The sequence below is a fragment of the Callorhinus ursinus genome, unplaced genomic scaffold (assembly GCF_003265705.2).
Source record: "Callorhinus ursinus isolate GAN/ISIS: 27379988/994484 unplaced genomic scaffold, GSC_fseal_2.0 scaffold3, whole genome shotgun sequence".
NCBI lineage: Eukaryota > Metazoa > Chordata > Mammalia > Carnivora > Otariidae > Callorhinus > Callorhinus ursinus.
Window position 1 is genome coordinate 52995896 of NW_027397065.1, and position 16434 is coordinate 53012329.

The window sequence follows — 16434 nt, forward strand, 5'->3', positions numbered from 1 at the left end:
TTACCACTGGGGAGGTGGGTGGGGGATGGCTGAAATAGGTGTTGGGTATTAAGGAGTACACTTGTTGTGATGAGAACCGAGTGATATATGGAAGTACTGAGTCACTATACTATACACCTTAATATAACAATATTACACTCTTTGCTAAATAACTGGAATTTAAATAAAAACTTTAAAAAATGGTATCTTCAAGTAGAGTATTAGGAGTTATTAAAAATAATATATGACTATTTTTCACAGATCTAGATTAATTTGGGGATTAATTTTTTCTAAAATTTGGAGACATTTGAAATTTTGTATTTTTGTTATGGCACAAAATGCTGACCTCATTAGTTCCAGTTCCACTACTGATATATGTGTGGCCTCTTTATCTTTTTAAACTTCTTTGGTTGCAGAAACTGCTTTTTAAAAATCATCACATTTCAGACATTTGGTAAGTTATTACTGGTTCATTTGGAAGCTGAAGCATGTAAATTTTTAACCATTTTCAATTTTTTCAAAGCAAGCAAAATTGACCAAGCAAAATGTACAAAACCCCATATTCTCCAAAAAGTAAAATTATGTATTATTATTACACCAAGGTTTAGAAATAGGATCTAACAAGCAATCAAAACCATTTAACATTAACCTTAAAACGTGATATTGTATTTATCCTCTCACCCCCAAATTCCAAACCATTCCATAGGTAGTTATTTGTTGTGCACAAAACCAAGAGGTGTAAAAGTGTATTGAGAGTAGACTTATTCATCCAACAACACAATGGGAAACAAATATCACCCCAAGGATCAGTTTCTAGAAGAATAAATAGCAATGATTTCTATACATCCACATAGCGGAATATTCGGTAGGTGTGAAAATAAATAAACTACAGCTCTAAACATCAGTATATATTAAGGTCACAGAGAATGTAGAAAGAAAGCCATGTAAGATACATACAGTTTTTTTTCTTTGCATAAATTGTCAAGATATCCAAAACTATACATGAGCATACACATTGTTATGCATGTGGAATTCTCGAGGAAGATAGGGAATCATAAATAGAAAATTCGGTTAGGTGACTTCCTCTGGTGTATGTGGGAGGAAGGAGTGAGAAAGGTATGACCTGGGAAGGGTGAGGATGGGGAGTTGGCTACATGATACCAACGGTTAGCCAGTTGCATGGACTTTCTTGGGTGTTTACAACAATATTGGTAACGTTTTATTATTTACTGGAATGTGACTACAGAAGTGTTTGTCTTTAGACCTAAATATAGATTATATTTATCCTTTTTTTGGGTGTATGGCATTTCCTATCTATCTTACACCATTCACCAAATAATCAACTCAAAACTGATTAAAAACTTAAAACGTAACACTTGAAACTATATAACTCCCAGAAGAAAACATAAGGGATAAAATCTTCATGACATTGGTCTTGGTAATGATTTCATGGGTATGATACCAAAAGTATAGGCAATAAAACAAAGGTGAGTGAGACTACTTCAACAAAACAGTTTTTGTACAACAAAGGAAACTATCAATAGAGTGAAAAGACAACTTATATTTGTCAACCATATATCTGGTAAGGTGTTAGTTTCCAAAATAGAAAAGGAACTCCTTCAACTCAATGGCAAAAAGCAAATAACCAGATTTAAAAATGGCCAAAGCACTGGAGATAACAAATGTTGGAGAAGATGCAGAGACATTGGAACTCGTGTATGCTGTTAGTGCTAGGGTCTGAATGTGTCCTTCCCAAATTCATGTGTTGAAATCCTAACTCCCAAAGGTGATGATATTCATGGGGTCTTTGGGAGGTGCTTCAGTAATGCAGGTGAAACCTCATGAATGGAATTAATACCTTACAAGAGAGGCTCCTGAGAGAACCCTAGCCCCCTTCCCCAGGTGAGGGCACAGCGAGAAGAAACAGGAAGAGAACATTCATCAGAATGCAACCATACTGGTACCTTGACTTCAGACTTCTCAGCCTCCAGAACTGTTCATTTTTTTTTGTTGTTATAAGCTACTCAGTTGTGGCATTTTGTTATAAGCAACCCAAATGGACTAAGATAATTGGTGAGAATGTAAAGTGGTGCAGCTACTATGGAAAACAGAATGAAGGTTCCTCAAAAAGTTGAAGATAGATCTGTATGATCAAGAAATTCTACTCCTAAGAAAACAACCCCAAGATTGAAATAAGGATCTTAAAGAGTTATCTGCACTCCTGTGTTCATTACGGCATTATTCACAATAATCAAAATATGGAAACAAGCCAAATGTCTGTCAACGGACAAAATGATGAAGGAAAGTGGTATGCACATACAATGGAATTTAATTCAACCTTAAAATTAAAGGGAATGCTACCATTTGCCATAACGTGGATGGACCTGGGAGATGTTATGCGAATTGAAATAAGTTAGTCACAGAAGAACAAATACTGGCATGATTTCTCCTGTTTGGGTTATCTAAAGTAGTCAAACTTATAGTAGCAGAAAATAAAATGGTGGTTGCCAGGGGACTGAGGGAGGGAGAAGAGGGAAAACTGTTGCTCAGTAACTATAATAAAGTTATAGTTACACAAGATGAAAAAGTTCTAGATATCTGCTGTGAAATTTAGTGTCTTCGGTAACAACATGGTGCTGTGCACTGAATTTGTCAAGAAGATTATATACCCAGAAATGGGATTGCTCCAATATATGGTAATTGTATTTTTAATTTTTTGAGGAACCCCCATACTATTTTTCATAATGACCATACCAATTTGCATTCCCACCAATAGTGCACAAGCGTTCCATTTTACTCCACAGCGTTGCCAACACTTGCTATCTCTTGTGTTTTTGAAGACAGCCCTTCTGACAGGTATGCAGTAACACCTCATTGTGGTTTTGATTTGCATTACCCTGATGATGAGTGATGTTGAGCAGCTTCTTATGTATCTGTTGGCCATTTGTATGTTTTCTTTGGAAAAATGTCTATTCAGTTCCTCTGCCCATTTTCTTGAAAGATTTTATTTATTTATTTGTCAGAGAGAGAGCACAAGCAGGGGGAATGGCAGGCAGAGGGAGAAGCAGGTTCCCCACTGAGCAAGGAGTCCGATGTGGGACTTGATACCAGGACTCTGGGATCATGATCTGAGCTGAAGCCAGATGCTTAACCAACTGAGCCACCCAGGCATCCCTCCTCTGCCCATTTTTTAATCAGATGCTTGTAGGATTTTCGGTTTTTGCTATTGAGTTGTATGAGTTCTTTTTATATTTTAGAAATTAATGCCTTATCAGATATAAAATTTTTAAATATTTTCTCCCATTCTGTAGCATTATTCATGATAGCCAAGATACAAAAACAACTTAAGTGTCTGTCAATGGATGAATAGATAAAGATGTGGTGTGTTTTTATATGCAGTGGAACATCATTCAACCATGAGAAAGAGGAAATCCTGTCGTATGTGAGAACATGGATGGACCTTGAGGGCATTGTGCTAAGTATAAGCCAGATAGAGAAAGACAAATACTGTGTATCACTTATATATGGAATCTAAAAACAAAAACAAAAAACCCCTCATACTCATAAAAATAGAGAAGAGAATGGTAGTTATCAGGGGCTAGGGAGTGGGGAAAATGGAGAGATGTTAGTCAAAGGGTACAAACTTTCTGTTATAAGATGAGTAAGTTCCAAGACATTTCTGCAAAGAAGACATCCAAATAGCCAACAGACACATGAAAACATGTACAACATCACTTGGCATCAGGGAAATACAAATCAAAACTTCAATGAGATACCACCTCACACCAGTCAGAATGGCTAAAATGAACAAGTCAGGAAACGACAGATGTTGGCAGGGATGTGGAAAAAGGGGAACCCTCCTACACTGTTGGTGGGAATGCCAGCTGGTGCAGCCCCTCTGGAAAACAGTATGGAGGTTCCTCAAAAAGTTGCAAATAGAGCTACCCTATGACCAAGCAATTGCACTACTGGGTATTTACCCCAAAGAAACAAATGTAGTGATCCGAAGGGGCACATGCACCCCAATGTTTATAGCAGCAATGTCCACAATAGCCAAACTATGGAAAGAGCCTAGATGTCCATTAACAAATGAATGGATAAAGAAGATGGGATACACACACACACACACACACACACACACACACAATGGAATATTATGCAGCCATCAAAAAAATAAAATTGTGCCTTTTGCAACTACATGGATGGAACTAGAGGGTATTATGCTTAGCGAAATAAGTCAATCAGAGAAAGGCAATGATCATATAATCTCACTGATGTGAGGAATTTGAGAAACAAGACAGAGGATCATAGGGGAAGGGATGGAAAAATGAAACAAAATGAAACCAGAGAGTGCAACAAACCATGAGAGACTCTTAATCTCAAGAAACAAATTGAGGGTTGCTAGAATAGAGGGTGTTGGGAAGGATAGGGTGGCTGGGTGATGGACATTGGGAGGGTATGTGCTATGGTGAGCGCTGTGAATTGTGTAAGACTGATGAATCACAGACCTACACCCCTGAAACAAATACATTATATTTTTAAAAAAGATGAGTAAGTTCCAGAGATTTAATGTACAGCATGGTTAATGCTACTTATTATACACTTGAAAGTTGTTAAGAGAGTGGATCTTAAATGTTCTCACCACAAAAAAGATAAAGGTAATTATGTGATGGGATGAAGGTTAGCTAATACTATGGTAGTAATCATTTTACAATATAAAAGTGTATCAAATCAACACATTGCACAACTTAAAGTTAACAATGATACATATTAATTATATTTCAATAAAGCTGGAATATATATATATATATATATATATATATATATATATATATATAAATACATATCTATGCACCTTGTGCCAGTATAAAATGAACTGTGTGATCTTGTCCTCAGGGATCATCCAGTCTGGGACCTCGTTGTCAGCTATGTCAAGGACACTCTGTTAGCACCCTGGATTCCTTCATGCATCATCCTTCCCTCCACAGACCATGCCAGATGCGAACACTGAATTGGCTACAACACATGCATTGCAGGATGTTGAGGACCACTTCTCCTATGGTCCTAATGCTTTGTAAGTCTTTCCTAATCTAATAGGACACTAAGTAGGAGTTTTCTTATTGATAACCAAGGCCAAGGGGAAGATGAAAAGTCACCAGGACCATACATTCTAATGAAAAACAACAGACTCCCCTACACTAATGGCATACTAAGAAGCAACCAAAGGGGCTCTGCTACCAGAAACCACTGGCTAGCCTGCAGACTTACTTCCCAGACTCCCCTACACTAATGGCATACTAAGAAGCAACCAAAGGGGCTCTGCTACCAGAAACCACTGGCTAGCCTGCAGACTTACTTCCCAGAGTGGAGAAAGATTCTGGAATATCACTGGCTTTCTAAGGAGCACCGTGTCTAGGTGAGAATCCCTCCAACTCTGCTGTGGAGGCAGGAACTCAGAGAAGGAGAGAACTGCATGAAGGGAAGATTGCATTCTCTGCCCTACACCCCCGCCACCCCTGCGACTCTCCCACACGCTGTAGAGTGGGTGGGGTTGATGGGTTTCACAGCTTCACAAGTGAATGAGATAGTTCCCTAAATCTGTCACTGAAATTTATATTTCTAGGTATGAAGGGAAAGAAATGTGATTTAACCTATGGACCCTTTGAGGTCAAGCGTAATTTCTTTCCTATACGTTTCTAGACATCAATTTTTTAAAAGTGACACCATGAGAAAGTCATTTTAAATTAGATGGTCTATATTAAATAGCTATAAATTTTAAAATGTTGGTTTTCAGGTGAGATCAAATAGTTGGTTACTTCCAGCAAAAGCATCAACTGTTTTTTTAAATGGAAATTTCTAATTTAGTTTTTAAATTAAATTTTATATGGTAAAATTCATTGTTCCTGGTATACCATTCTGAGTTTTGACAAATACACATAGTCATGTAACCATCAAAATCAAGATGCAAAACCATTCTGTGACCATCCCCACATTCCTTTGTGCTGCCCTGAGGAATTTTCTTTATGGCACGTAAGATACTGCCTGTTTTCTGACAAGGCAATTTGCTTTAAAGACAAACTCAGGCTTATGTACAGTTGGCAAGTGAAGCAAAATATCCCATAGACAGTCTCAATGATTCAGAAGAAAGTAATATCTTTGACTTTATTAGTTTGGATAATGATGTATGCCTTCACATAAGAGGTGCTCTAAGCATGTCTTTCTTTGAATTCTTCAAGGATAAAGTTCATTGGCTGACCATGGTTTACTTTCCTTTTTTTTTTTAAGATTTTGTTTATTTTTTTGAGAGAGAGAAAGAGAGCACAAGCAGAGGGAGGGGCTGAGGGAGAGGGAGAAGCAGACTCCATCCCAGGACACTGAGATCATGACCTGAGCTGAAGGCAGACGCCTAACTGACTGAGCCACCCAGGTGCCCCTGACCACAGTTTTTCGACTGTACCCAACTACAAGATGTGATTACCAAACCTGCCCCTGATGATCAGGTTTATAATTTCCTTCATTTCCCGGATATTGGGAATTGCCCGCTTCTACAGAATCCCATGGTCAATTCTCCTGCCTATATTGATCTCCATATATTTGATATTTTGCCTCCAGAACCTAACAGGATCTCCTAAACACTATAAATTTTGGAATATTGGAGAGGAGACATAAATAAGCATGTAGTCAGCATTTTCCAGCAGGAGTTAATATTCAGAGCTTCTAAATGGACACAATAGGCAGCATGTCAAAAGTTCAGACATCATCAGTTCAAATACATTGTTCCACTTGTATATGCCATGTGTGACAAGAGGTTCCATCACAGACTCATTTTGCAGAAGAGAAAATCACAATGAATTTTACTAATTAGTAAAGTATAATTTCTTCACACATTCAGGACTCACATAGGGAGGTAAACCATGTTTGTAGAAAAAAAATTGATAAAAGTAAAAAAAAATAGAAATTGTGGTTTCATTAACTTATAATTTTAACTTCATTCCCAAATGAAGAAATTCTGTAACTGAAAAAAATCATCCAATATACTTACTCTGTATGTGTGTATATATTTAGATGTGTGTGTGGAAACCTGAGTATTTCAGAAGACACTCATTTGATGAGGTGTGGAGAAACAGTCATGTTTGTAATCTATCTTTTTCATAGTAAAAGACTATAAAAGTGCCAGAAGTAATTTGCTCTTATCTATAAAATTTAAACTGCATATATTATTTGACTCAAAATGCAACTTCTAAAAGTCTAGATACAATTGAATGAGCATATAATGACCGGTACAATCATGTTCAATACAACATTGCTAGCAAAAGTATTTAATAACACCTTAAAAGGAATTGTGTATACTTATATGTGTTTATACTTATTATATATTATGATTATGTATACACTTATATGAAGATATGCCATTGACTGTTAAATGAAAAAAGATAGTTACAGAAAAATCTTTATTTATTCTTCTGTGCCTATTTTTATCTGTCCTTCCATCATGTGTCTATCTATATCTATCTATTATCTATAATCTTAAAGGTCAATATCTTCAAATCTTTCTCAGCTCTGTCTTCATAAGGCCTTCTTCTTTGTGTGTCTGCATCAAATTTCCTTCTGTCTCTCTTTTATAAAAATACTTGTGATGACATTTAGGGCTCGCCTAGATAATTTAGGTATATAGATATGTATAGATAGATATACACATATGTATATGTACTATGTGTAGTATACATATGTATACGACATAGTGTATAAACATATACTGTGCGTGTGTGTATATGTACATAAGCATATATGCATTTATATGTGTAGATGTAACATTAATACATATTATTACATATATAATATACATGTTATATGTGTTATTACATATCTAGATACATATACAGATATATACATGCATATAGATACACCATACATGGACACACATATATATATATACATAATGCATATACATCTATATATACACATATGTATATATTTGTGTGAGATTTTAGTATAGTTGTATATTAAATATCTGTACATTTATGCTTATATTCAACCATTTATGCATATTAGACATTTTCAAGGAAGATAGATATGCATTAAATAATACATACATTTAACATTCTCTTTCATGGTTAATTTAAAAACTTGTGACCTGTTGTGCAAAATAGGGAGTGTCTCCTGCTCTTAACCTCTGTTAATCAATACATGTAAGAGAACTTCAGTTTAATTTCTCCACAAATGTGCCAAAAGGATTTGCCTGCATGAATATCTCTGATGGTGTCTATGTAAATATTTCAAAGGACAAATGTAAACACAATAGTCACTTTATTATGATAAAGGAACATTTTTGGCACTTATCAGATTTTGTACCCTCCCACTAAGTTGGCATGGAACAGCGCTAGATTCAAGGATTCTTTTCTAAATCTTGGCTTTCTTCGCTGATTTGAAAAAAAAAAAAGGCAGGTTAGATTAGGATGACAAATATAAGTCTGACACACAACCTATGTACAGACTTTTAGTATTTTATCCTTAATATTTATGGCAAGCCTATGAGACAGAAATTATTCTCACATTTAAAATTAGGAAATTGTGGATTAAAAGGTCTGAATATTGTGTCAAGGTTACTCAGGGGTAGATGGGATTTGAATTTAGGACTTTCATCTGCCAAATCTCTTACCACTGAGCCAGACTGCAAAGCAGATTAGTTAAACAGCTCTGATTAAATCTCTTCCTACTTCAAACCCTGTAGGGTCTTCCACTTCACTTTGAGGTAAAGATCAAATTATCCGTCATACAATTCAGGGCACACGCTGTCCTCTAGCCCAGGTCCCCAAAGTGGGCCATTCCAATGCTCATCTAGGAAATTTTTTGAACATTTCAGGTTGTGAATTTGTACTATAGTTTTACAAGATGTTCCCATTAGGGGAAACTGGATAACAGGAACATGAGAACTCCCTGCATTAGTCCTTAAGGTTTTAAGAGAATCTCCATTGATCTCAAAATAAAAAGTTTAATACAAATCAAATCTCCAATTAAGTCCTGTGTGCTTCCGGCATTGCAAAATATGTGAGTCCAAGTTATAATTCCAATTACAATTCCCAAAACTCTTTCTTCTCTTCTTCTTTTGATTCTCCTTTTCTTCCCAATTCAATAGCTTGGAAAGATTTCACATCTCTTCTCTATCTTGGTTTCAAAGCACTATTACCACCTCTCCTCCCCATACTTCTGGAGACATCTGATCAAGCTACCCCAAATTTGCTGCTTAGAGATCTATTGATAATGCATTTGTGAAGCATCTCTCACAGCCATTTTAGAGCCTCTAGGCAGAACACAGAGTACCCCAGCATCTTATCTGCCATGAGCCATCTCACCCCCATAAGCTCCTCACCATCAGATCGATCAAGGAGATTCCTCAGCTGGGTGGAAATAGTTGAGAAGTAAAGTGAACTGAATAGGCACCATCTCTAGAGCTGTAGACCCCACTCTCCACTGTCTTCTCTGTGTCAGGTGGAAGGGACTCTGTGAAGGTAGCTGTGGTGTGGAGTTTGATGGGAGGACTGCTGTAGGTCAGTCCTTCCTGAAATAATGGTTTCTATTTTCTGATGCAGTCAAATGCTCTGATGAAAAACTTCAGATTCCAAAGCGCCTATTTCCATAAATGCAGCCTGGCTCCTTGTGGGCTGAGCCAAGGGTTGGGAGAGTAAACAGCTCCTACTTAAATATACACAGAGGACTTGTCTGGTGTTCCTTTCAAGTCCATATAAGGTCTTCTGTTACCATGTATGTCTTGTTGACACTGTGTGTTGGGGGAAGGAAAAAGGGAATAGTCCACACTAAGTAGGAATCTAGGAAAGTGGAAAAGCTTCTTCACCTATAAGAAAGTTTCATTTGGAAATGGGCAGATTGTCCCTGTGCTGTATGTTATAATGTCTCTATGGGTTTCTTCCACAGACTTGGTAAAATGTCTTTCTTCTTGACATGGATCAAAGCTATTTTTATCATTGCCTTGGCATTTCCTCATTATTCTGGTGAGTACATTTTTCAGTCCTGGATGAAGTATTTCCCATATCTTAGAAATGCAGCAAACAACTGCTATTATCTAGAAATGGAGGAGTTTGATTTATAGGATTTATAAATCTTAAACTGGCAAAATGAAACAGAGTATGTTAGAAATACCTTTTAAAATTGCATCAGTGGGTTGCCTAATCTCATTTTCCACCTTAGAGAGTTGGAGACAAAGATGTGGGTTAGGATGAGCAGTACTCAGAATGAACTTGTCTTTTTGTTCATCTATGACTAAAAATATTTACTTTTTTTTTTCCTTTTCGGAGTTCAGATTCCACGGTTGCTAAATGCAGAGTGTGGAAAGTAATGATGTCTTCTAGGTCTGACATCCTTGAAAATCTGATTTGTTGTTTGCCACCTCTGAGTCAAGGCATTGTATAAGGAAAGAATTCATTTATTCCTCTGCTAACAACCTTATGCTCCTTAAAGCCCAAGGTGGCCCATGAATTTCAGAATAAAGTACCTGTGAGGTAGTGGAGAGATCCCTGATATGAGACCTGAATATGAATTAATTAAATAATAATTAATTTCTTCATATTAAGTGACTTTTTGAGAGGCATATGAGTGACACTAAGCAAACCATTGTCTTTTCCAACTAAGATGTCTCATTTATAAAAATGGAAAAAAATCACAACTATAGTATCTTACAGGAGTGTTTTATTATTATTAAATAATACATAAGATAATTGTCACAGAAAGATTAATTTGGAATTATCTTTCTACATCTGAATTTATTTTGTGAACTTACTGTTTTGATACTGCTATAAAAGGCTCATCATTTGCAGGGTCCTCTTAGGCAATTTGCATAATATTTTGCTACTAAGAGATATGGGTACTTTTCACCAGAGACTGGGATGATTTTCCCCTCTTCCTCCTCTTATTTTTAATTTGTGTGTGTGGTCGTTGGTTGCAGAAACTTCTTTTGAACCTTTACCAGAAATTCGTCAAGTGGTAAGTTAATACTGATTACTTCAGGAATTGAAGTGGTAAGCCTTTAATTTTTTATATTGTAAGTTTTAACAGCAAATTTCCCTGTGTACAACAGAATGATCATTCAAAAGTAACAAACAGTTTTATTATTACGGTAAGTTCAAGAAACAGAATCTTGCCAGATGTACAAAGTCATTTGGCATTAAAGACAAGGTAAAAATATCCCATTACTAAAAAATTCCATTACTAGTTTCGCCTTGTTATAGACAAGTGTCTGTTATGGATTAAGGGGTGTTTAAAGTAGAATTGTTTGTTTATCTTAGCAAAACAAGGATTAAAAAAGCAACAACCCAATTTTTCACTAAACGGTAGATAAAATAATAATTGTCATACATTCACAGAGTCAATTATTACATAGAGGTGATGAAAATGAACTACAGTTCTAAACATGTGAATAGATAAAAGTTACAAAGACATTTAAAAAGCGGGTTATGTAAGAATACACACATTGTTTATTTATGTAAATAACCAACACTGTCATCATGAAGCAAATTACATACATATCTGTATGGTTATATACACATATGCAAACACTCATATATATGAATTCATACAAGTGTGGTAATAATCTGAAACTAACAGATTATATAGCAGTAAAACTACTGAGAAAGACAAGGGAGTTATTAAAAATTGTTTTATGATTTCTTGTGGTATGAAATATAGTTGACTCTTAAACTGCATGGGTCCACTTATACACAGACTGTTTTACAGGACAGTACAATCTTCCTTGTGATTTTTTTTTTAAAGATTTTATTTATTTATTTATTTGACAGAGAGAGAGACACAGCGAGAGAGGGAACACAAGCGGGGGAGTGGGAGAGGGAGAAGCAGGCTTCCTGAAGAGCAGGGAGCCCGATGTGGGACTGTATCCCAGGACCCTGGGACCATGACCTGAGCCAAAGGCAGACACTCAACAACTGAGCCATCCAGTCACCCCTTTCCTTATGATTTTCTTAATATTTTCTTTTCTCTAGGTTTTTTGTAAGAAAACCATACATAATACATATACAAAATATTTGTTAATTGACTGTTTATGTTGTCATAAAGCTTCTGGTCAACAGTAAGGTATTGGTATTTAAGTTTTGGGGGAGTCAAAAGTTATATGTGAATTTTCAACTGTAAGACCCTCACTGATCAAGGGTCAACTGAGGAAAATCTGACCCTAGTGTGAGGAGAAGTGGAGGCAGAGTGTCTAAATTATAAAAACACATTTAGCCATTTGTATGTCTTTTTTTAAAAAAATAATGTTGGGTTTGTAAAAATATACTAAAAATATTTTATGTGTAAGTGGACTATGGGTACCTTGATGCTTATTTTTAAACCTCAATATAGAATATATTTATTCCATTTTAATGCATGACACTTTGTATTAAGATAAGGGACATTTTATTTAAAAAGTTCATTACTTGATACATTTTATGTTGTCTCTTTCTGTTCAACAGCCAAGCTGTGATGTGTATATACATCAATCACATTTTTGCACAAGAGAAAAGGATCCAGTCTGTGCAACCAATGGCCAAACTTATTCCAATACATGTGTTTTCTGCAGTGAACAATTGTAAGAACACAAGACTAAATATGGCTTTTCCAAAATAATGAAGAAACCACCATAAAATGATAGGAAAACCCATGTTTTTGATAGCCGAGGCACAGTATATGCAGAAAATAACTACTCTCTCTGTAAAAGCCACAGAAACACACTTGTACCTTTCCCTGAAGTTCTCATTTCTAGAAGCAGTTTTATATTTGACCTCTCAAATATAACTTTGTGGATATTCTGAAAATGTATAAGTCAATTAGTTGAACTTAATTGAATTATTATGATTTACTAATGACAGTCTAGTCACTGATATAATTCCAAAGTCCAGATGATGAGTGGCAGTCTCCATGATGTAGCTGCAAGCTAACTTGGGCATTATTGAGCAAGAAACCCTACTAGCTACAGAACTCTGAAATCATCACACTGGGCCCATTCCTGCTCAGAAGAGCTCCTCTGATGCTCCGCTCTGTCTGTTGAACTCCATGACACACTCCAAAACTTTCTTAGAAGCAGGGCATTCTGGAACCTTCCATGTAAACTCTCTTCCTGTATCCTTCACTCAAGAGGAGTTGGCAGTCTTCAAGTTTGGTCAATTTTTCTGAGTCACCATTTTCTATCACAGATATTTCCTCTCCTTTAATCTGAAAATCTCTAATCCTCTCCTCTCTCAGGTCTGTGCAGTTTCCAAGATTGAATCCGGACACATTATCCCATTTTCAAATTCTCCTCATTGAGGAGCACTTAGTGCAATACCTAGAAATTTTAAGTGTTCTTTTAATAATTTCTTTCTCTTTTTCTTTCTTTACAGTGAAAGTGGTGGAGCATTTGAGTTTGGTTATTATGGTAGATGCTGATTTTGCCTGAGCTACACATCACTATGGCTTTTATTGTGATCTAGTTTTGTGGTAGATTCTACAACCAATTAGAACTTCCTCAGTCAGGGTTTTAAATTCCTAGATAACCAAAGACTTCTATGGTATTAAGATGGAATATCGGATGTTGAAGAATTTTCCTAAGACCCTATGAATGAAAGATTTTTCTTTTCTATGTTCAATTATTCAAAGACAATTGAAAAATTATCTTGTGTGTTTCTTAACATAAAATCTAATGCAATTTAAAATCATAAATATTTCAGTCAACACAATGTTCAATAATATTATCGTTTTAAAATACCCTTTCTTTGGTTGGTTAGTGGGTGAAAAGACATGAATACTTTTGGTAACTATAATAAAGAAATATTTTCAAAGGTGAACAAATAATACATTACTTGTGTATTTATTAAAAATACAGACACTTGGGCTCCTCTTTATCCTAAACAATCAAAACCTCTAGGAGAGGGATCTGGAAACTTGATTCTAAAATGTACTCCAGGTTAATCTTATGATTACACATGTCAGGCAATATGCACTTAAATTCTAAAACATGGGTCTGTCTATCATTGAATGACTTGGAGACTCTGTTCAAAGATATTGTAAGATTTCTGAGATTTGGAAGAAAAATTATATTATTTCCTTTTTCTCTCATGAATCAGTCAAGAGAAAAGTTGGTGATCCTGGGGTGCCAGGCAACTCCGCCTTCATCAAGGAAGTCTCTCCATTTGTGGTCCAAGTCCAGTGATTCTCCATTTCTTTCATCTCTCACACAACAAGAAACAAGCTTTGTTTGGGTGGTCATATGTCCATTTGAAGCTTGATTTTAATGGCAGAAATGAAGATTGATTACTAGAAGACAAGTATCAATCTGCTGCATTATCAGGCCTGCTCTCCTGTTCACTAAACACTTTCACCTCTAAAAGAGTGATCTATGTGGGAGTTACATATTCATTTACATGAAAGGACTGGCATTTAGATTTTTTATCCATTAGAATGTAGATATTAGAGTCGCATTATAAAAATGCATTCAGCCACTTTCATAGTCTTTTTCATTATAGAGGACATGTATAAAAAACATTCAGTGAATGCTGGTAAATTTATACATATATTGCTTTCCCTTTTATTTAACATATTTTTTAAAAAATCACTACTATATGTTAAGCCCTGTATTAATGGTAGGGAAAAGTTGCTAAGGAAAGCAGATACTACTACTGTCTTCTAGGAACTTCGGGTATACTACTGGAAGTTAGTATCCATCAGCGATGGGAATTCCACCTCTCTGCATGACTGTTTTCTACACAAGCTTTGTCATCCCTTCTGTTATGTAACTTAATTCTTAAAGGAATCTTATTAGATGAACATCAGCTCTATATTTTAGCCATAATGTAAGTGGGACACAGGAAACTGAACATTTAAAATCTGACACTTGGTAAGGAAAATACAGTGTTTTCTTGAATTGAGATAAAGTTCACAAAACTTAAAATTTGCCATTTTGAAGCATAAGATTACATATATTTTAGTATACATTCATTTACAGTGCTGTACAACCATAACTACTAATTCCAACACGTTTCCATCATCTACCCCCTCCTCCAAAAAACAAAAAACAACTACATACTTCCCAATTCCCCACCTATCAATTCCTGGCAGCCATTAAACTATTTTTTATCTCTATGAATTTGCCTATTTGGACACTTCACATACATGAAATCCTACAATATATGTATGATTTTCACATGAAAGTAAATTTACTCATCTATTTATCATATGTTGTCTTTTGTGAATGATTTCCTGCACTTGGCATGGTGTTTTCAAAGTTTAACCACATTGTAGCATGTATCAGTACTTCTTTCCTTTTTATGACTGAGGAATATTCCATCTTGTGGATATACCACATTTTGTTTATCCATCTGTCAGTTTATAGACATTTGGATTGTATCTACTTATTGGCTTTTATGAATAATGCAACTCTGAACATTCTTGTGCAAGTTTTGGTGTGACCATATGTTTTCATTTCTCATGGACACACACCTGCAAGTAGAATTTCATTTGATAACCATTTTTCACATTTTTCAGAAAATGACAAACTGTTTTCCATAGTGGGCACACCCTTTCACATTTCTAGCAGGATTTCTTGAAGGTTCCAATATCTCCACATTCTCACCCAAATCACAATTGTTTATTTTTTAAAAATTACATTCATCCTTGGGCACCTGGGTGGCTCAGCCAGTTAAGCGTCTGCCTTCAGCTCAGGTCATGATCCCAGAGTCCTGGGATGAAGTCCCACATCAGGCTCCCTGTTCCATGGGGAGCCTGTTTCGCCCTCTGCTTCTCTTTCTCATGAATAAATAATATCTTCTAAAAAATTATATTCACCCTATTAGATGTGCAGTAGTATTTAACTGTGGCTTGATCTGCATTTCCCTTATGATTAACAATGTTGAACACCTTTTCATGTGCTTATTGGACATTTGTGTATCTTCTTTGGAGAAATGTCTATTCAAATCCTTTGCCCATTTTTAAATTAGTTTTTTGTCTTTTTTAGTTTTGAGTTGGTATTGTTCTTTATATAGTCTAGAGAGTAGAGTAAGCACATTGACTTACAAATGTGGCTTTATTCCATTTTGGGGTTGTCTTTTTTTACTTTCTTGATACTGTCCTTTGATGCAACAATTTCTTTTTAATTTCATGAGTTCCAGTGTATTTATTTTTTCCTTTGTTGCTTGTGCTTTGGTGTTATATGTCAGAATTGCTACCTAATCACAGTTTGTGAAGATTTACAACTAGGCTTCCTTCTAAGAGTTTCATAGTACTAGTACTGGCATTTAGATTTTTTATCCATTTTGAATTAATTTTTATATATTGAATAAATTATGGGTACAGTTATACTTTTCCATGTGGTTATCCAGTTGTCACAGCACCATTTGTTGATAAGACTAATCGTTTGCCTTTTAATTTTCCTGGAACTCTTTTTTTAAATTATTTTTATTTTATTATGTTATGTTA

General features: G+C 35.5%; 1 protein-coding gene across 8 annotated transcripts in view; it reads left to right on the forward strand.

The window, feature by feature from the left end:
- LOC112820408 (sperm-associated acrosin inhibitor-like) overlaps positions 1-16434 on the forward strand; it is a 133777-nt gene that overhangs the window by 94349 nt on the left and 22994 nt on the right. For 4 of the 8 annotated variants that reach the window (XM_073890904.1, XM_073890906.1, XM_073890905.1 and 1 more), the window contains 4 exons: positions 4876-5053; positions 9913-9989; positions 10940-10977; positions 12459-12574. In XM_073890904.1, coding sequence (XP_073747005.1) covers positions 4971-5053; positions 9913-9989; positions 10940-10977; positions 12459-12574 — 314 coding nt within the window. In that variant the 5' untranslated portion in view covers positions 4876-4970. Of the gene's footprint in view, positions 1-4875; positions 5054-9912; positions 9990-10939; positions 10978-12458; positions 12575-13364; positions 13691-16434 lie in introns of those variants that run through there. The other 4 variants (XM_073890908.1, XM_073890909.1, XM_073890911.1 and 1 more) reach the window with 2 other exon arrangements.